Here is a 23,296-nt window from a genome sequence, read left to right on the forward strand (position 1 = left end):
CACTTTGCTGGAGATCGCAAATACGTGAATAAAATATGGCGGCTAACATTTAAGGAAAAATATTTATGAATCTGCCACCCAGGAATCGAGACCATTTATTAAAGGAAAGCAATCAAACAGCTGTCAACAAATAACAGTAGGCGGATGGAATTACTAAACACGATCAGGGTACAGTACTTCAACCCCTTACATGTTGGGTTATTTAAAAGTACTTTATTTTGTTTGTACGTTTCCACCTTAAATCAAAGTACTCAGTTTTGAAATGCCACAAACGATTATTTTATAATTTTTAAACACAGTAAAATTTTATAATGAAAACGCTTAAACAACAGATATATTCAGGACAGAGAGAAAAAATAATCTCCGCTTAACGCATGTTGTTTAGAGCCCTAATACGATTAAAGAGGGATACATTTAAAACGCCTCTGACCTCTCGCCCCCCGCAAATCAACTCCTAAACATGTTGACCAGATAATAGACAGATATAAATTAGTAATTTAAACAATTCCTCAGATTTGTCAGTCTGTAATTTCCATGAAACGAACTAGTGAAGTCTGCAAGTAGTAATTTCTTTGTATTTGTATTTATTCACACAATACGATAAACAGATTAAATACACAGAACATGTGAAGTAGTTGCTAAAATATTTTTGCGCACGATGTGTAAGTAAGGCCCTAAATGTGTTCGGAAACAGCAAAGTGGACAGGTGTGCTCCATGTGATGTATGCATATTTTCAAAGCGCGTTCTTTGTTCTTCTGCAGCTCTCAATTGACCTTTGTGTCAACTCTTCGTTGCCGAAACTCGTCTAAAAACACCTAAGAATTTAGTCCGTACCTCAAAGAAAACACACTACTCAATGACAAAGACGGGATTTGTTAACTAACGATGTTTTAAGGAAATAATCCGTTTACACCGAGAATCATACGAGACACACAAACACAAAATGCAGTGTTACTGATTGTTAAAGCAGGTGGTATATATAGTTACCGCTAGGCTTTAAGGGGTTTATTTTTTATGGATACGTATCTGCGGTTGCACAATGAGAATTCCATTCCACACAGCCACACATTGTTTGTGCTCATATTCAGGACCTCAAATGGCAAGCTTTGGCAAGTTCTTATGTTACTTTTTGGGAAGCGAAATCAACGAGGCTACGGTAACACGTACGTGCATCTCGGATGAGGGAAACGAAAACATGCGTACAAGATTTGGTGGGGAAAGTCCTTCGAGAGTGGCCAGTTGAAATACCCAAGAAATTGAATTATGTATGTCATGTTTAAGATGAATTTTAGTGCATTTATTTGTGATAAAAGGTGTTTTAACTAAATGGTGCTGCGAAGTTTGGTCATTCATTCACGGCATTCCATACGTTGTCTAAATGGCGCTGCACAGACAGAGGTCGAAGATGGGATTTGTGTAACCTAACCACAGAGTGTCCTGATTAACTGTGATGTGAACTTTAAAGCTCGTACACACCTGCAAACACTGTCGGTAAACTCTGTTTGCCTTGTATACCGCCTATTGGCAAACACTGTTCCACTTCAGTCACTTTCTCAAAGAACGGACGAGGTACGGCGATAATCTTTTGGCAGACTTCAAAGCAGATGATTGAGTTGGCTTCAGAAATTTTGTCAGAATGACAACAACCGATTTTAAAATGTTGCTACAAATGATCGGTTGCAAAACATAAAGCTTCGACGTATTCTCCCTTGCGTTCATTCTGAGCACTTTCTCTGGCCGTAGCTCACGAGATACACTGACAACGAGTTTAGAAACAGGCCCACATTTGCTAATAACGTATCTCGCTTTCCATTACCAACGAGAAACAAGATCCACCCAATATCTGTTTGCATACAGACGAAATTCCGACAAAACGTGTTCAAAAACTGTTTTCCAACACTGTTTGTAGATGTGTACGAGTCTCTAGCGACGCTGACGGACAGTAGAGCCATCCTCAGGGTATCGACGACAGTCACCTACGTAATAATCTCACGGCGACGAGTTTGAAGATTGCTGTCTTTTGGGTTGATGTGTCGTGTAGTCTCGTGCGTAAGTTGGCCAGATTGTGGTCCGCCATTCTCCTAATGGTTACCTTAATTCCACCCGATCTTCACACTCTTCCCCACTGATCCCAACAAGGATCTCATTTTCAAACTGATTCCTCGAGTGCGAGTTACTTATCGCCCTGATGATGGAGACAGGAAGGACCCACGAAACGTCGGTAAACTTATACCAAACTAAACGGCGCAACAACCCAGAAGACAGCCATCATCGTACTTTCCGCCGTACGAACCCGAGATCTCGCCAAAAGATTTATTTTAAAACAAACTGAGTTCAATTTCAGAACCACAAATTTACTAACAAAACAATTAATTTTCTTAACATAGAAGCACATGTTAATACCTTTATCCATATCTATCAGCTGAACGGTAAAAAAAGCAAGACAATCCTCGCGACGTGCACGCTCTACAACAACCCAATGTTTCTCCTTAGCCGTAATTTTAAACTTTAAAATGTTTAATGTATTTTTAAATGTCACACGAAGTTTTACATTCATACCTATTTCTGTAAAACAAACAGTAAAAATGAATACATGATTTTTCCCACCTTCATAACTACGAAGTTGAAACGAATAATAAATGTTTCTGAGGACGCTGCGACTCATTGTGTATAACAATTCTGCTAGAATTTAACTTTAAATCACGTTTCGGAAGTAGGTTCTATTTCCATCTTCAGGTTACAAGTGCAAGGAGAAATATCTACTCTGATGGGTCTTTCTCACACCGGTCACTTTAAATCCAAAGTATAACAAGCTTCCGAAACGTCGTGGTTTAAAATACTCAGACGGATTAAGACCAACAAGAATTAGCTTATATCTCACGCAAAATGCATAACAGATTATGACGTATTATAAAAGCAGAGTCAGTGTCACGCTTAAGCAACAAACAATGAAGGAGTATGGGGAATACAGGGGTAAAACCCCTACATTCTTAGACGCCGTGACTAGATGAACAGCTTTAAGGATTGGCTACATCATGAGTACCCAATGGACAGTCAGTCACTGGCAACCAAAATCCAGCGGTCGCCTATTTCTGATTACTTAACGACAACGCACTACTACTTCAATAAAATAAACATATAAAGCTTAGTTAAGGCTCATATCTTAACGAATGCAAAGTTCCTCTGGCCTATTTCAGTGTTGATTTAAATATACTTTAACCACGAGTCAGTGTTTTGTTCAGTCAACCGTGAAGTACCCTAAACCACATTTAAATACCATATGCACCACACTGTAAATTATATTTTGAGTTGCCAGAAAGTAATGAACTCACTTTTTTTACACTTAGGATGTAATATAAGACTGTACTTATAAAAACATAACACTAAATAAAATTATTAAGCAGTAGAAAGAATGAAGTACTAATAACTGAAGTTTCTTCACTGATGTCTGTTGGTTTTCTGAGATATTTTGTCTTCACTTCAAGAGTTCTGTACCTGTAAGTGAAGAGAAATCATAGTTAAAAAAACTATTCACTCAAAAATGTCCGTATTTTCATTAATATAGTACACACTAACTTGTTGTAGCCTTCTAAAAGTCCTTGAGAAGCTAGATAAGAGATTTTATGGAATCCGAAAGTTCATTATCGTGTTCACAAGAGACCATAATCGGTCCAGTGTTACTACTGACAAGACGAGCAGTAATAAATAATCTACTACCTGTAAAATCAAACTTTATACAAGGATTCGGAATCTACTACACTTATCTGCCAAAATATTAAATTAGTACAGTCACAACAAAAATGTATTTCACATCGTCTTTATGTATCAGTAGTAATTATTAACTAAATCACAAACTTATCAAACCAATCAAGTAGCACACTTAACTACGTTCCTTCTGACTTAACTCATTACCTAACTTCACAATCTGCCGCTGGTGGTTCAAGCCAAAGTTTCAATACAACTAAAATCAAGACATTATTCCATACAGCCAATCAATTTTGCTACGATTAATCATCGCATTATCCTTCAATTTCCTCCTCTCCTGCGTTTCTCCCATCAACGACTGACAATTCTTAAACATCTTATTTGTAACGAAAGAGACAGCTCGTTTCAGAATAAAACTCTAATCAGTAAGGTCGCGAAAACGCCCCTGATTCCACCATTGAGACTCATGTTTATACGTCCTTACTGTACTCTCATGACTTAGCTGGGACATGGCACAAAAACCCCTCACGTTTCTGCTACCATTTATAACTAAGAATTAAAGTCGCAGAAAGGCGGATTTTCGGGGCGAAACGTTTTGAAAATGCCTACAAAACTTTGTGTACGAAGGTAATCTGGTTCATCGTCAGGAGAAGCAGGAAAGGGCGAGAGTGCGGCAGGGTGACACAGATAATGGCTGAGCAGTAAACTGCAAACACTGTTAACTTGATGGCAAACGAGAGGAATTTACAAGGAAGGGAACTCCACGTAACTAGAATGATGATATGACGGAACCCGAAAGCCTCCCTAGACCACTACCTCGGACCTTTTTAAGCTTAAAATTATGTAAACATAAGCGGCATAGAAGACTAACGTTTTTATGTATAGTAGTATACAACAATGCGAGATGTGAGAAGGTTCTCATGGTCACAAGTATGTTGAACATGCAAAGGAGTATGGTCTGGTACACACGCAAGATGGCGCCACATCGCATTCCACACGAATGAGTACGGAGGGGCGCAAGATGATCGATCCCGCAACGTTTAATCTCACGGTTTTGTAATTTAAAACGGCCACCAAGATCTCCCGACTTCTCTCAACTCCCGGCTGTTCTCTGTTGGGTCGTCTAAAGAGTCGCGTATTACAGCCGCGGCTCGCCGCTTTGGATGAACTCGAGATCAATATGAAAGAAGCGATTCATGCATGACGTTCCTCCGAAACATTTGTAAGATCAAATGGCGTCACAACTAACAAGAGCAAAATCCATATTTCCACCGCCGTGCCATCCTCAAATCCCACGATGCAACTGTGCGTACACAAAACTGAGTTCTAGTTACAGATCACTTGAGTTTAAAACGGTTAAAAACCACGCACAGCATGCTGACTAGTACATCCACTGAGGAACTGTTCTAAATATTTTTTTCTATTAGAATTAGAATTAGAATGTCCCATTGATCCTTCGCGCCATGAGATCACAACTGATAATTTGCTCTTGCGTCGAGAATGTGTTAGACGAAAACAAAAAATTCGGTCTTTTGGAAGGACGAAAAATTCTCTTGTTCCTTCTGGAACAGAGAGATCAAAAAAGGGGGCACAGAAGACAGAAAAAAAAGTAAAGAAAAAATGAGAGGAACGAAGGGGAACTACAGGCTACTCTTCTTTCTTTCTTTCTGGAAAAGAAAAAAAAATCAAGACAAAGTGGCGAACTGTGGAGGAGACAGGTCGAAGAAAGAGAAAGGTCTTCGTCTTCTACACTGCCACATTACGGGAGCATCGAGTTAGCCTTGCATGATTAACACCTGCATCCACTTACAGATAACACTTCCACACACCAGGCCGCTGAAAAGTGATTGTTAAAGTTATCTGGTAACAAAGACAACGAAGTTCAGAAACTGTTACGGGTTCTCTGAAGGAGGTGCAAATATGAGCGACGCATGAGAGACCGTGCCCGCCAACAAACATCAGTAGTGGCTTCCGGTAGTCAAAACCACGCACCTTCAGATTATTCACGAATTAATTTCTCCCAACTGCTGAAGGAAGACCCAGTGACGCAGAGTTCGTAATCGGTCCTGACGTGCAGCTACAACGACAAACACAGCGCTGGTTGATAACTAACGGCCCGCCATCAGTCACGGCCCGTGAAACACCCTTTTACCTTGATCGCTGCAGTAATGCCTCTTCACTTCACACACAAAATGACATAATAAGTATCCCCAACACATCCCTGTGCAACAATCCAAACCTATATTCAGTTCATCATTACGGAATATGAATGTACAGCCACAGGACCGACGAACTGAAAACCTTACACAGTCTAACCGCGTATTTGATGCAGTCACTACGAACCAGTACAGTGTTAAAGGTTGATCGACATTGAATTTCGCTAACCCCGCGCAAGAGCGTCATTTTCACCTGAGGAATCAACAGTTTCTCATTTCTCATCCTTTCCCGTCAAGCAACTAACAGGCTCATCACAGCGTTCACGAATGTCCATCTTTCAATCCCGTCTTGAACAAAACAATTTTAACAAATTCGTCAACAACCTCTTTATAATTAGTAACGAAATAATTACCCAGACAATATTTCAGGTTATTACGACAGCGAATATGAAGATGGTTGTCTTCTGGGTTACTGAGCGATAATCACCCTGATGATGGGGACAGCAAGGACCTCTGAAACGTCGGTAAACTTCTACGGCGCAACAACCCAAAAGACAGCCATTTTCAACTGATTATCTGTACGTATATAACTAAACAACCGACGAAATGAATGTCTTATTAAAGGAATGACTGATAAACTACAATCATAGCAACTACATATCCCCGGTGCAAGACTTTTCGTGACAAGTCGAAAGTTACAAAACCGTCCTACTTACACATGTACGCTCTCTCCCTCTTCAGGCATTTTTTTTCCGGCGAATATCACCATATCACTTTCATATGACCATCGGCAAGCTATAGGAAAGACCGAGGCGTCGGAGGGCAGGTATCCTAACCGCATCCATAATTTTCCTCAGTCCTTAAAACTAAATTAAAGGCTGATAACTCGAAATATACACGAGAGCTTCATTCTACATCTTTTCACACTCCTCATTCATAATAAATCTCTCGTTCGTCGCTTTATAATCTACGCGGTTTAGGAAACTCCGTTAAGCAAAGTAAGAACAATTCATAAAAGCCCCACGCATGAAGCGGCTTGGGAGGGTGGGGGTGGGGGGGTTAGAAAGGCGACCTGGGTGATGTGATTTGGACAGTGATCCAGAATTTTTAACACACAAATGGGCCACTCAGCGCGAGAGGGAGCTAGAGACATAAATATCCGTGCCTACATACGTATCAGACTTCGGCCCTTAAAAGGTCAATATGTCAGTTGCACACACTGCGGATTGTACCCGTGACACAGTACCCATACTTAACGACGACAAAGCATGAAATTACCCGCCCACACCATCATCATAATCCCATAATGATCAAAAGCTATTCATTTTTGTCGCTTCCCGATAGCTCCAAATGACAGGGGGTGAGGCATCACGCTATACACCTGTGACTTGACTGCCTCATCGTCCGCTCCACTTCGCCAGCCACAAGTTTCATACGGAGCTGTCGCCTAGATCTAGACAGAACAGTGCAATAAAAACAGAATCCTGCTGCTAGCACCTAGGGTCAAAGGTTACAGCATTTTGAAACCATGTTACAAATATGTTCTACGATATCTTGCATAACTCTTGACCTTAATGTGCATTTAATGCACATAGGAATCTATAGCTGTATAGCCTGGTAGAAGATTACCGAGTTTTCAGATGTGGTCACGACCATCGTCCTGATGATGAAGGCAGCAAGACCCTCTGAAACTTTGGTAAACGTCTACCAGGCTACACGAAGTAACAACCCAGAAGACAGACAACTTCATACTCGCAGCCGTGAGAACAAAGTCTCAATAAATTATCTTTAAATTTCATTAAATACGTATTAAATAAGAATGTTTCATAGAGAAGCATGAATCTTAATGATAAATGTTTTATGTTGCGTGTAATATAAGGAATGATGGAAAGTTTTTGAGAAAATCGAAAAAACTCAATTTGTGTTACTGATATTTTGGACACGTCCGACGACGTTTGGGAAGCTGGTTCTGTCTCCGTCCTCAGGTGAAAGGTATGAGTACCTACTCAGGAACATTAGAAAAAGACAGTCATGAACACTGGTTCAGTGGTTCGGGTATTTTCACGAATTTTATTTCAAAAAATTACTTTACAGATAATGCTCACATATTCACCTGAGGACTAAAACTGACAAAGTTTCTGAATCCTATTCTGAGCCGAATTATAGACGACGGACAAAACCACAGATTGAGCAACATCAATTTAAATATACTATCATCAGATAGAACACTTCAGACATATTAAAATTCCATTTAAATGTCAATTTTTTTTCTGAGATAAATTTTAATATTATTCTTTCATCCAAGTCTAGGTCTCCCAAATGGTCTTCTTCATCGAGGTTTTCTACAGATTTTATGTAATTCTATTCTCCGTGCATGCCACATATCCAACCAATCCCATCCTTCACGATAACACTTTGAGGAGAAGAATCACAATGTAAAGTGCGTACGACAAAATTTTCAAATTCAAATTCGGGGTCGCCTTCCACTGCTTCTAAACCCACCATTAATGAACAATTCAATTTTGTTGGCAAGGAAATCACGTCCCTCTTTGTACACAGGCCTACAAGTCAATAACTGAATTGATTCTACTATCAATCTTACTATAACTGAACTATGGATCCATCACTTTCTTTCATTTAGGATAAAAGCTAGGACACCAATGCAAGGAAGCTAGAAGGAACAAGAAAGGAACTTGGAGTCACACAATAGGATTATCCTAAGTGAGGTAATTTCTCTTAACCTTACTATATGTAGAAACATGGGAAAAAATGGCGAGTGAGACAGAGAGAGAGAGAGAGAGAGAGAGCGAGCGGGAAACGCGAGAGAAGTGAGGTGGTAGCACTTGCTGAGCGAGAGAGATAAAAAAGAAACGAAGACACATACAATGAGATGAATAGATGAGATACGGAGCGGAGGATAGGCAAAAAAAGAGGGCAAATTGATGAAACAAAGTGGACGCCATTTTTAGTCAACTGATGATTGTAATTTGTCTGTATCAGTGAGCAGAACGAAGCCAGAAGAGGGTCACAATGCGAACTAAGGTTATGTAGCATTTGGTGATTCCTCTACCATTTAATTTTCACCGTGTGATATTGTTCACTTCACAACGACAGTGGGGTCTGTCGAGTACGAACAGATGCGAACAGCACACACTGACTAACTTAACTGTTTAATCAAATCCATCATAAACGTTTAGGCCAAGGAATGTAACATTTAACACGCTTAACAAATTAGTTAACAACTTCCTTACAATTACTAGAAGCCTACTTAGGATAGCCGAGTTACTAAATAATATAATGACAGATAAACGAACTGAAATAAACCCACACAAACTAACTCAAGCAGAAGTTTACCGACGTTTCAGAGGTGGATGAGGCGATAGTCCTCTGAAACGTCGGAAAACTACTATCAGACTACAAGGCGCTACAACCCAGAAGACAGTTATCTTAATACTATTGAAATTTCACCTAACCGAATCATTCACTGAACAAGAACTATCAAACTGGCTGACGGACCGATTATGACTAACTAATCGAATGGCGAATTAACTAAATGAATTGCCCACGACGGAACTAACTACTGATACAAACAATTCTTTCAACATTCGGCAGTTATTCACTTGTTCATCACATTCAGAACAGAAACCGATCTTCAATTCAATCTAATTGACATTGTTTAGCGAATTACTTGTGTAAAACCTTTCAGTTCTGTAAGACCCACGCCATGTACATAGATGTCTCCCATTTTGTTTAATTTGCATTAATCCAAAATGTTACAGGTGTGCCTACGTTGTATAAAGTTGAATCAATTTGCTACAGTAGGAAGTAACATCACAAAATATAAAATTATGATCCTGTTATCTACAAATTTATTACTCACTAGTTTCAGGAAACGTAAAATATTATTAAAAGTAATAGGACCAGGTGAGTTCATTAGCCATAATCTTTAGTTCTGTTTGCTAGATGTGGACTGGAGTGAAGTGACCTGGGGCTGGGTACAATAACGGTGTTGCAAACGTAACGATGAACCCTAGGATGACGAAAGCAAGAAAACTATTCACTGCAACATATTCTCAAGGTAGCAATGCTACATGAGGTTAGGCAATTAGTTGATTTGAATGATTGATGGTGTGTTCTGAATTGAAATTGCTCATAATATGGTCCAATGTGAAAGCGGTGATGAAGTTTCGGGTAACATAAAAGTAGGCAGTTCTGACAAGCAGTTAGAGTGATTTGATTTCCTGATATCGATGTTATCGGAAACGGTCATGGACAGCAGGTCAGGAGAAATCGGTTACAAATCTGACGCTGTCCCAAGAAGACGTAAAGAAAGGTGTAACTAGAGGAAACTCAAGTTCTTCGCCAGGGTTATTCTTAAATAAAAGTGTAACGACATGAAATTGCACAGAAAGGAAATCAGCGTTTACTATGAACATTAAACGATTTCAAAATAAAACATATCTGTATTTCATAAAATAAGAACTTTAAATGCCCATCAAATCTAAAACTTCTTGACGATGGTGTAGAGTCATTTGAATAAAAATTTCCTTGGATATTATCCATCGTCTAGTAAAATATAAATATATATAAATAAATGCCCAGTTTTCTGGAATAATTCTAACGTTGTAAAATTTATCACAAACAACAAATCGATTACACAAACATTCGACTCTCGAAACCGTTGCAATAGAATTCTGGGAACTTTGAACGACAAGATAACTTAAACATGGAGGTATAAGTTCTAGGCTTTCGACCGAAAACTCTTTAACAGTTGTTAGGGTGTCATCCGCGGAGTTAAAAATCCCAATGACGAGACAAGTCTTCCTAAGACGAAACTGTCCCAGTTTAAGTACACAACACGCCACGCAGCACTTTCCAGATAAATCTGAACATGTCTAGTTTCATAAGGGCAATGAAATGAATGAAAACATGGCATTAAACGTGAAGGTGTCGGATCCAGTGTACACCGACGAGTGTGTGACAGATCCTAAAGGGGTATAAATGTGTGAAGTATAATGTAACAGAAATAACAAAACGTTGTAACAAAATCAACGCAGAATCACTGACAATGCATCCAGCATTCACAAAATCCAATATACAGGACCTTAATGTAAATGTTATTTTTTTATTTAGTGTTCTGTCTGACGACAGGTCCATATGAACAGGATCCTTCCATCCTTTTCTCGGACTGGGACCTGTTCATATACGTTCTTGGCAGATGATCCAGAAGTGGTTTGCCATTGACTTCTTCTGTGTGCGAATGGAGTAATTGTTGGGATGCCACGGAGAAACCGGGGAAGCCCCCGGAGGAAAACTCCGTGTTGCCTAGACCACGGCATTGTCCAACACAAATTATAAATTCGGGCACCGCCGGGAATCGAACCCGAGACCCCAGGATTACAAGGCCAGCGTTCTAACCGCTAGACCACCGTGGCTAATGTAAATGTAGACCCATTAAAGTACATTTAACTGCGACAGCGATAAACTGGTGGAGATATATTCCGTAAAAAACACACACACAATGACACTGTTCCGAAATATGATGCGAATATGCCATACTGTTGGCCCCATGGAATACCACAATACGTCTTAAAGAGGACTTGTCTTGCGGGAAGTTGCGCTGTATAGTCTGCTGAAAGTTTACCGATATTTCAGGGGTGCCTGGTGTGATCGCTCTGATAATGGACACAGCAAGCACTTCTGAAACGTCGGTAAACTACCAGCCTACACGGTGCAACAGCCATCTTCATATTCGCCGACCCTAGAACCTGAAATATCACACAACAAATCTTAATCAGAATAGCCGGTGTTAAAACTCCAAACAACGTAGAACTATTAGATCATTAATAATTAATGTAAAAATATGTAACATTTCAGGTTCTCAAGGCGGCGAGCTGATCGTGGAAGCAGTATATAAGTAACTCTGAAATGTCGACCGACTTCTACGAGACCTAGAAGGCTGTCGTGTTGAATGTACAAATAATAACAGAGGAAATTACACCCTAAATGCAAATGCATCTTGACAAGTCTTTTTAAATGGCATTTAACCATATGCCAATAAAAAAAAACTGACACCCCCATTTTACATTACACCCCAAGGGAATTAATGTTGAGGTGTTTCTCAAGGAAAATATTCTTATTACATGTATAATGTTGACGGAAGAGTAAAGACTGAAGACAGAAGTGTTTTTCATACTTGTAATGGATGTGTAAATGGAAAACACGTGTTGATATTCCAGATAAAACAGCCAGACTGTCAAGTGCACAAGAAAAGGAGAGAAAGAGAAACTTCATTACGAAAAAAATATATATAAATTTAAACATTTGACTTGCAAATGCCAATTTTAACCCCCTGAAATAACAACCATCTCACAAAAAACTGAGCTGTGCCTCTTTTAAAATTAATTTATAGCCACCTAATGGAATTATAAAGCATGTGTCAGAATTGTGACATTTGAGAACAGGGCGGGAATGAACTGGAACACGCAACAAGTACAGAATTATTCTAGCAATGGAACAATGACGTACGTCCTTTAGAAACGCGGGTTTTTCTTCGAAAATTAAACTGCAGATTAGTGCTTACGAATGTCAACAGGACAGAATAAAGACATTGCAATCATTCGGCACACAACTTCCGTTTGAAACACTTTTCAGAATGTTGTAAATTTAAGTAGACATAATTCGCATTTCTGCAGAGCAATGTGTGTGTTATTTATTAACCTTTACAGCGATGGAAATGTATCTTAGATAACCTAACAACAGGTCAATGAAATACATGCAAAATAGCAAATAATGTAAAGAATACGTGTACCATATCAGAACGAAAGAACAAGAAAGTCAGAAAGTAATATATTAGGTGAAATGAAGAGAGAATGGAGAATGGGAAGAAATAGAGCTTAAAATAAACTCGGAATAAACGGCAACCAGCCACAAATCAGATCCGTCCCGAATTAACTGCACATTTTTATAGGACGAAGCCCAACAGATTTTGTCCACGCTGAACGTAAACAGTCGGTGTTTTATGTAAACACGCTGCCGGCTGCAACTATCCGTCGGCAGTGTGGCTGTACAAGAACGCACTACGGGACATAGGGCAGATTGTATGGAGCTCTCGATTCTATTTGAAACAAGAAATCTAAAGTACAAAGCTTGAAAAAATCCTAGGTCATTACCTTAAACCTACAAGCCTCTCTGTTCAGAAAGCGTAATTTGGAATTTTAGGTAATTACGTCAAAAGCAATAATTATGACAAACACGTAACTTACGCTACAGAAAATATCAATTTCAACGCTGGTTAAACATTTAACCTGAAATGTAGTAAGATCATGTTCAACTTCTCTCCATTCTACCACTTAATACTCTGTCCTCCCCAATTCCGAAATCCACACATTCCCTTAAAAATACATTCACCAGAAGGGCGAACTAGCATTGCATGGGAACCTTCAAAGAAGAAAATTCATCTCTTCTTTCCCCTTTAATAGAAGTCTCTCACTACAATTTCGAGAGCTTTCTCGCTCATCCACTGTTCTTCAAAGGGTTAGAAGATTAAATGGGATGACAGGCAGGTCCAACGAGAGCTTCTGCCTGACTGCTTAGTTTCGGACTGTGTCAAAAGAAGAAAGTGTGAAGCGCTCATCAATAACAGGCCTACTACCTATAACGAGTTTAGACTAGCTATGTGATGTCACCGATTTGAGACCCATAAGCCAGCTATCCCGTATCGGGCTTTTCGTAACTTCCTTAAAAACCGCCCGGACAATATTTGGATAATACCTCAGAATTGGCCCAGGTCACATCTATATTACTTAAAATTAATAATTTGCACTAAACCTAATACACGTAGGTATTTAACCTATGTAGTTGAGAAAAAAAGTAAGTAAAGTAAAGTTTGTCCCACTAACACCGTGTAGGCGCATTGGTGGAGTGGAGGTATAGCTCCTCTCTTCCTTGACCTCGGCAATGGGGGTGAGTGGTCAGCATCACGCCCCGGCCGGCTTTACCCCCGGGAAAGGACCCCGGTACCCATTGTAGAGGAGGCTGGGTGGGCCCCAGAGCCGATCTGGACGCAGAGGCTAGAGGAAAAATCCTCTGCCCCCGTCGGGGATCGAACCCCGGTCGTCCAGCCCGTAGCTAGTCACTATACTGACTGAGCTATCCCGGCTCATGTAGTTGAGAAAACCCCGTTAAATAAACTACTAAACAAACAAAACACCATGAATTAGTTCAAGTGCTTTCAGCATGTAAAATTTAAGTAGTCTAATTATTACATATATGCCATTCTTGCATCGATACAACGACAAGTTGCCCTTACTTAATATTCATAGGTGTTTATGGCTTCCGCCAAGTCACGGTTTAACCTTAGGCTGAAGTGAAAAAGAGTAATGGTTATTGTTTTCAGCATTGCTACTCTTCAGAAAATGAAGCTAATTATTAATGATATGATTAAAACGCGACCGACATACATCACAGCAATCCGGAAAAGACAGTAATTTGCACTACGTCGTGTATTTTTACACTTGTGATACTTCCGGTCGAAGGAATTATGGGTTATGGCGCAGAAGACCTGCAGTCTTGAAGGTGGTTACCAAAATCTGGGAGGATCCTAAATATGGAGATGATAAGTTCATTTCAAAACACTGGTAACCGCCTACAAGACCACACGTTTCCGAAACGCCGAATATTAATTCCATTCTCACACACCTAATCGCCAGAGAAGACTTCAGTTCATTCAGTCGATGTAAAATGTTCAGAACTTAAGATTATTAAACAAACTTCACATGGAGAAACATTTAAATACGGGTTGTAGATCTTAACGAGATTTGTGTTTTGTAGAATGTTACGCCATTCTTTCGTATTATGAGGCGAAACAAGTTCGGTCTGAGATTCTTTTAAAGTGAGAGAAAATACTGATCCGGCATGGACCGAAATAAAATTCCTCTGACACTTAAAACCATAAAGTAGCAAATTTCACCTCTATCTGGTCTGCAATTCCGGAAATAAAACATATCGAGAAATATCTTAATGACCACACAATCTGCATAGGTTTAATCGCACAGACGTACCCAATTCTCACGATAAAAAATACATACAGTACGTCTCAGTATACAAAGTCAGCGATTTTGAGAAAAACATATGCTGAGGTACAGTGTTGCTTAATGTTATCTCCAACGTTTCAATTACTCTTTCTCGTTGATTTAACCCTTTTGAAAAAAAAAATCAGTTTTTTCACCTCTGGTTTAAATATAAAACAGGCAGTATTACAACAAAATGAAGCACTGTGCTTCAGGCGTTCGCCTGAACAAGATGAGAATTTCTTTTGAACAGGTTATTCCCGTTAGCTGAAAATGACGTAAGGCTTGAGTTTTATATAGGCAACTAATTTCTATGGCAATGAATCAAGTCAAGTCGCACTTTTTGCTGCTCTGATTCTATTTTTCTTCCGAATCAAACAAAGGTTCCTGTTTCATGCTCAGTCCTTCGTATCAAATATGTCATTCTTTTTTACAATTCTTGTATCTCCAGCTACATGTGGTTTTACTCTGAAAGATTCGCATGACGGGACATACACAGACAGGAAGATATGACCAACATCCCCAATCTTTGCGAATACAACGCCCTAAACAAATACACTGATGGGTGCATTACAAACCAACACAGCTCTGGTTTCAAATACGTAGCACACATGAAAGAAAAATAAATGTGTTTAAAACATTGGGTGGGAAATCTTAAAATTGGAACAGGCAATTTAGCCGACAAAGGAATAAAAGAAAAGACTATATTAAAATTGGTATATCTTAAAAAGACAGACTGTGAAGATGAGATACTCCTACGTCTGGCTAACAACAGTCATGATTCACAGCTTCGTTTCTTCTAGGTTATTACAGTTACGAGTGAAGATTATTACCTTCTACATAGGCAAAAATGGTCGACCAGTTCCTAGTTTCATGTTATTTTTATATAAAAGGGCAGTTGGCCGCGGGACACACTTGTAATAATTGCTGATAATCTTTTTTTATAAATGACTCACTTAGCTCAGCGAGCTGTCAATATTTAAAGCATAATTATCGCCATAAAAAGAAATTATTAAGGCCTATTATAATAACACGGCCTCATGCACCTGACAGTTAATCAAGCAGTCAGAAAATTCTGTGTGCATGGAACACCGGGTTCACAAAACCACAAGACTGCGTCATATCCTGAGCCACCTGAATCCAGTCAACATGTTACAACAGTTTTTCTCAGATAAATTTTAACACTATCTTGTCAGTTATGCCTAGGTCTCTGAAGAGGTCTCTCGCACTCAGGTTTACCTACCAAAATTTCCTATACATTTCTCATGTATTACCTAATGCCTGTTACGTGTTCCGCCCAGCTCATACCCCTCAATTTATGGTATTATTACGTTATTGTTGTCGAGAACATGGCAGAATGAAACGCGAAATATTTCTCGGTAAAGACGGCGCTAAATTCTAGAAGCCAACGATTTAGTCCGTAACTAAATTATTTACCTTCTCAAACTTGTGAATAAGACAAGTGAAATGCACAGGCGCAAGGTAATTTCACGCAATTCTGATCTCGTCTGACATGAACCAGACAGGCCACAGATGAGACGATTGTTCCGTCAGACTGCAACATTTTCTTGTGTATTTCCACTTTACTGTTCCGTTATTCTGACAATGTAATACCACATTCCGACCAAAATTGGAAGAAATCACACATAATTAAAACTGCTATAGACCGAAAGTTTTATTTTCCAAAGAGACGAGAGAAACCGTTAAATTATATCCGTAAAAGAAACCTTACGATTCTGTAAAACTGACAATAAACCGTTTGGTGAACAACAATTTGATTTTCTGGTTGTAAGTTTTCAAACACTTGCCACTGAGCTGATATTTTTATAAGGTACATTTTATGGATACTTCGTCTACTTCAAAATGAGGTAGGAGCCCGTAGAACTATTAAATTACACGCACTGCGATGCTAACACGCATATCCTGTGAGACGACAAAGACGTTCTACAGGCTTCATCTTACCCAACAAAACAAGGGGTCCTTGGATCTTAGTCCGTGACAAAAGATTATATAACAAGGATTATGCCCAACATTCAACTTCTAATCCACTAATCCCACGAATAAGGAGCTAGCTTGTTTGCATTGCACTTTTGACTCTTTCAATCCAATGTAAACGCCTTACACAGCCTGAACCAGTGATTCCCAATCTCCACTACTACACAACTCATATTTTAAAAAATAATAGTACGTCAACATCATCCAACAGCCCTGCGCCCCAAAATGTATCCCAAAAATGTATTTTTAATTCCTTACAGACACGAGTTCACCAGCCCCATTTCATTAAATTATAGTTGCTGAAGATGGATGCCTTCTGGGTTGATGGGCCGTGTCGTCTGGCAGAATTTTACCGACGTTTCAGAGGTGCTTGCTACCTTCATCTTTACGGCAATGATTCACCAACTTTCTACCAGACTACACAGAGCAATAACCCAGAAGGTAACCATCTCAATAATCGTCGCTGTGAGAACCCGAAATCTTTTTATAGTTCTTGGTCAGACTGTTACCATAAGGTCCATTGCCGAATTCACAAAAGCCTGTAATGGAACCCTCTACTGGGTAGGTTCAATCCTGTCAAACATTCACATACAATTTATCTTCGTTCAATTTCAATATTTTCCCCACATACGACCAGACCTCCTAAGATGTACACCCTTGAGTATTTCCAACTAAAATTCTGTATGTATTTCTCGTCTCTCTTTTATCCATCTCATCTTGGCTGATTTGAATCACGGGTTCTCAACTTTTACCAGACCTCGGGCCACAGTCAACCTTTATTATCGGCTCGCGGGCCGCAAGGCTATAAATGAGGTCTATTTACTGAAACCCCACCGCAGTTCAAATACATAAAAAAAACTAACAAAACGTGTTTTCTTGTACCATTTAACTAATTTACATCATACAGAGTGACATAATACTAAAAATATATACACCCGAGCCGTACAAAACAACGGTGAGCCACGAGTTGATAACCCCTGCCCCCACAGATCCATTACTATCGATTTCTGTTTTTTTTTCTCCATTTTTATTTTACTTCCTTCCCTTATTTCTTATTTTATTAATTTCTTGTTCTTCTCTTTTCTCTTAACCCCATTTTGTAGTATTTCTCTCAGTCCGCCTGTTTCTTCGCTTTTTCACTTCCTACAGGTGTTCACTCCCCTGTCAGTACACAGCCAATCATTCAAACTAACGCAGCAAAGTCCCACTTCACTTTATAATTATTACACACAGCTGCAGGTGGAGCCGACAATTACATCTTACAGCAAGTAGTTACATGGAATGCATCAAAGAGTGCCAAGTTACCAAAATTAAGAAAATTACAGGCCACTTACAACATGGAATTAACTATCAGGTGGAGTAAACCTTAATAAAATGACAGCAATCAACATTTACACGCGAGTAATTAAAAAAGAAGACCATGATAAAGTTGAAACTTGTAAAATAGTTAAAATGAAAGATACAGAAACAAGATTTGCTTTTAAATCTTGGTGTCAAAATCCTAATTTTATAACTCAATGCCCCAGGGTATCTTTTCAATCCTGTCATTCAACTAAACGAAAAATTACCCACTTTTAATGCTCACTACCGTGATCACAAAGCCCTCGATTAGACAGTATCCTGAGCCAGCTGAAACCGATAAACAGCCTCACACTTTGTCACTCGTCTAGATCCACGCCTACCCCCAAGGTGAAGTCTTCCGTCTAAAATTCTTTGTGCATTTGTACAATCGTCTTTTTCTTTCGAAGACATTGCAATTTTACAAAATCCCAAACAAAAGCAGATGAATCTACGTGACCAGATACGTTCCTCAGTTCATGTCCGTGTGTTCCAGCTTCTCACCGCTAATCATCGTCCTCTCTTTGTAATCACCACATCCCGACACAATTTATGTCACGCAAAGTTAAATTACATACGCGGTAGCCAATCACTGAACTCATTAACGTCTTACGTCATTGGGAGGCTCCGCCCACCTTAATGACATTTCCGAACATGACGTAAAGAGTGAGAAAGTGAAAATCTACTAAATTTAATTCGCTTCTCAAACTACCGATGATTTATCACGTAGGCCTACTGATCAAGTCTCTCCCTTATTCTTTGATTAGCCCGTGGGACCAAGTACCAAAGTAACAAACGAATTCCACAGTAAAAGTGAAGTTAATAAAGCATCACGCCACGCAGACGTACGGAGCAGCACGAATTCTTAACTTCAAACAGCGTGATAACAAAAAGATAGAATTAGCATGCCCGTTTTCGTTTGGAAAATAACGATACGGACTGAAACAACAATTTTAAACCAATAACAAAAATTAATTTAAAATCACTGTTTGAATATGAGTGCAAACGATTGCTACAGTTTAAGGAATTTCGTGAACACGGCACTGGGGAAAACATACCCGGGCCTAAGAAAGTTTTAAGAGTGTGAGGAAAATTATACAATAAACAGTCGCATAATTTGCATTTTCAATTTAAAAATTATGAAATAAATTATTAAAAAGCAAGCAAAACAACGACTGGAAATGGATAATACAATTTTTACTTTAGAAATCCTCAATGGAAAAGGTCGCTTGCCAAGACCTAGACGTAGATTTGAGGATATAATTATAACAGATTTTAGACAAATGTCATATGAGGATGTAAACTGCATTCAAGTACATAACAGTAAACTTTTGGAAATACTGTAACAAATACCAGAGTTCCATAAACGAAGGCAGTTTCTTGAACAGCACAGACCCTGACCTGCACTGCGCAGTTAGGTCGTTAACTATTGCCTACAGATTACATAAAAATTGATTATCAATTTAAACAAATAATTCATTTTTTTAATATTGTGCTGGTGAGGTGAAGTCATGTCTCTGCGGAACTGGGTCGTTAACGGCCCCATTGTCCAACCCCCACACGTTACACGAACGAATATGGACCAGCGTTGGATTACTACCGATTTGGGGAAAGCCGAAGACCCGGAGGAAAACCTCTCCCAGTGTTACTTTATCCAACACAAATCACACACAGACTACTCTGGCAACAAACTCAGGACTCAGCGGTGAGGAGACCGGCGACCAACCTTCTGTGCTGTAGTACGGCCCCATACAACTGGGTTAATACAAAGATAAAAAACTGAATCTTTACCGTTCAAAATTACAACAGGAGAATCTAATTAGAAGGCATTAGTGTAATTACTTATAACCCGGTTAAAATGAGTTAAAACATTGTTCAAATACTTTAAGTTAATTAGAGGTGAAAGAAAAGTAGCTCGGAATGCTAGCAGAAGGGTGGAAGGGCCGGAACCCTTCTACGAAGTAAGCAGCAGATTATGCTATATATATAAACGTGTAAGACGCCTTCCTTGAGGCGCCTCTACCACAAGATAATTATGAATTTAACAATTTGTCATTTCACCAGAAGTCAGGAGGGAGCTCACGTGAAAGAAAACATCTGCACGTTTTGTAAAGGCTACTGGTAACACACGGCTCATTGTCTAGCGGAGGAGGTCGAAGACGAACCATCTCCAGAGCAGAGTCCTCCTTGACAAGATAATGAACACTCTCAAGAAATTCCCAAGCCTTCTGTGTCACCCGAGGTTCCTCAAAGTCGACTTGTGTATTAATAACACTGACGATTAAATTAACTGGAACGTAAGGCGTATTTAAAAATGCAGTCAAATACTGCATAAAATCGATTTAAAATTGTTCTAAAAGTCCCTCAAATTTTTAATTTAGGCGTTAAATGCAGAAGAAATTGAAATACAATTGTTCATAACAGGAATCGGGAAGGCTACCTGCATATATTTAATTAAAGGAGATGGTCAATTTCAAACTGTGGTCGTTCTAACCCACGGGAAGGACAGAGACTTGATGGGCCTCAGAGTCGGCCTTGACGTGACGTGGTAGCAAAGATAAAATCATGCTGCCGTTAAAATCAAACACTGGTTGTTTATATCACATCAACCCTCCACTTAACAAAATTTATGCTTCATGCAAATAACTTACATTTACACATTTTTAGAATCGCAATGTTACATATTCAAATTGAAAGCAGAAAATTAGTACCTACATTTTTACTGTTCACACGATAATAAATACATTCTTTACTAAAATTTTAATATACACAGAAGCTTAAAACTTACCGGTCTCTGTAAACTAATCTATGGCGAAGGGGCGAGTGTATTTCATAAGTCCCGCACGCATAAATGCAAACGGTAGACAATGCGAAATGACTTCTTAATCCGAGAACAGAAGCACAAATGTGAAAGGGATTGTTACTCACCCTTAAAGCCTTCTTCGAATGTGGTGGCTTTTATATAGTCATCAATCAGAGAAGGGTCGTCACAAGGCTCGTCCGCCTGCCAAAGGAAACACAGAATTACTGAAATTGGAACGACTGAAACCATTTTCTACTTCGAAGCAAGCGATTCAAGATTCAGCTGATTTAATAATATAGGCCAAATGAGTACGTAATCGTAGAGCCGCTCATGTGCTGTGATGAGTACGGACACTGAAGCAAAGGAAAAACAGAAAATGCGAACATTATTCTGGGGGAAAAAAAAAACTCAAGAAAAAGGATCACTGCGAACGAGAGAGATATATGGAATAATACTATAATATTTAAATGGACTTACAGAAATCAAATGTAGAAAGCAAACTCGATTTACGTAAATTTTGAAGAAAAAAAATTTGTACAATTCTTACTAAATTTTATCTAGCATTCTTCTCGTGCTACTGAACTTATGTTTTAAAGAATGCGTTATTCTTCCGTCCAAAAGACTTTATATTCGTATCTTATCTGTGAAAAGATTAATATGTAAGTGAATTACGAAAGAGGCCGATGGTGGGAAGAGAATGACAGTTCTTGACCAAATCGGTACCAATAACATTTCAATATAAATCCTTTACAACAGAGACAGTTAACGACCCCCATGAAACCGAATCAGCTTAGTATGATGATAATTAATCGCCCTTATAATGAAGGTAGTAAGCACATCTGAAACGTCGGTATATTTCTACAAGACTGCATGGTGCAATATCCCACAAGACAGTCACCTTCATAATCACCGCAATGAAAACCCGGATTATAACCCACAGAATATACCATATATTTTGATTGTTATACAGGGTGATTCAAAAAGGACTTTACAACTTTGAAAGTGTATAGAAATTTATTCAGAATCGGTTGAGGTGTCATTTTCTAGCAAGACAAATCAAGTTTTACCTCAAACAGTCATTTTGGTTCGATGCGATTGCCATTGGTGATACTGCAGACATCCCACCTGAAATCAATTTCTGGCCAAACACGATCCAGCATATCACTTCTGCAACTGCGGCGGTGATTCGAGCTTTGAGCTCAGTGAGATTGGCAGGTAAGGGTGGAACATACACACGATATTTAATGAAACTCCATAAGAAAAAAATCGAGAGGTGTCAAATCTGGAGAACGAGGTGGCCATGATATCGACCCTGTTCGACCAATCCACCGACCTGGAAATCCCGGACTTCTGTGAGGTAGTGAGGTGGTGCGCCGTCTGGCTGGAAGTTAATGCGTCCTTTTTGGTCATCTTCGTCTAACTGTGGTATGAGAAAATTTTCGAGCCATTTTCAAATTCACTGCCGCTTGCGCTCGCGGTGACGGAATTCGGTACTACAGCACAACGTGAGTTAAACTTGATTTGTTTTGCTACAAAATGACACCTCAACCGATTCTGTAAGCCTTCTGAATAAATTTCTATACACTTTCAAAGTTGTAAAGTCCTTTTTGAATCACCTGGTATATTTGATGAAGGAGCAGGAAGAAATATTCTAGATGAATGGACGCTTATATGCAACATTTCCAATGTTTATCCCCTCTCCCACGAGCCGCTACATTCCAGGGCTGATTCTGATTCGCAAACTGGTTCAGCATTTGAACAGTGTCCTGAAGCAGCAGATGACAGCGAGGATGCAGCAACTGGGAAACAACTTCTCGCAATAATGTTATTTGCTTTCAAGACGTACAAATAAAAGAGATATTAAAAACCTCTTCATTCAATGGCAGCGATTGACCACGTGAAAACGGAATATGCAAAAGCCGAAATCAAACATAATATACATGAGCAGAAACTTTTTTCCCCCGGTCAGTATTCTAATTAATCATCTACGTATAATACACGTAATAAACCCTTTTACAGATGCCCATCTCTCTCTGTTTTTATTAATGTTCTATAAAATCATGAGATATAAAGGAAAGCGATATAAAAAATTGTAATCGACGACGACTTTTTAATAATATCAGCAGACTCAGACTTTGGGAACCAATGATCCCTTTCCTCAACCCCCCCCCCCCCCTCCTCAAACAACAGTACCACAGAGAGCAACTTTATGCCCGGGGAGTTGGTA

General features: G+C 39.2%; 1 protein-coding gene across 6 annotated transcripts in view; it reads right to left on the reverse strand.

Moving 5' to 3' along the window:
• Positions 1–564: 564 nt before the first annotated feature.
• The window catches only part of LOC110835994 (ubiquitin carboxyl-terminal hydrolase 48), a 243,598-nt gene continuing 220,866 nt past the window's right edge, over positions 565–23,296 (reverse strand). For all 6 annotated transcript variants that reach the window (XM_087349123.1, XM_087349129.1, XM_087349128.1 and 3 more), the window contains 2 exons: positions 21,195–21,270; positions 565–3,496 (listed from right to left, as the gene is read on the reverse strand). In XM_087349123.1, coding sequence (XP_087205249.1) covers positions 3,477–3,496; positions 21,195–21,270 — 96 coding nt within the window. In that variant the 3' untranslated portion in view covers positions 565–3,476. The remainder of the gene's footprint in view (positions 3,497–21,194; positions 21,271–23,296) is intronic.

Source organism: Zootermopsis nevadensis, unplaced genomic scaffold (assembly GCF_977971745.1).
Source record: "Zootermopsis nevadensis isolate Lab colony 2312 unplaced genomic scaffold, Znev_1.0 Znev_ptg000015l, whole genome shotgun sequence".
NCBI lineage: Eukaryota > Metazoa > Arthropoda > Insecta > Blattodea > Termopsidae > Zootermopsis > Zootermopsis nevadensis.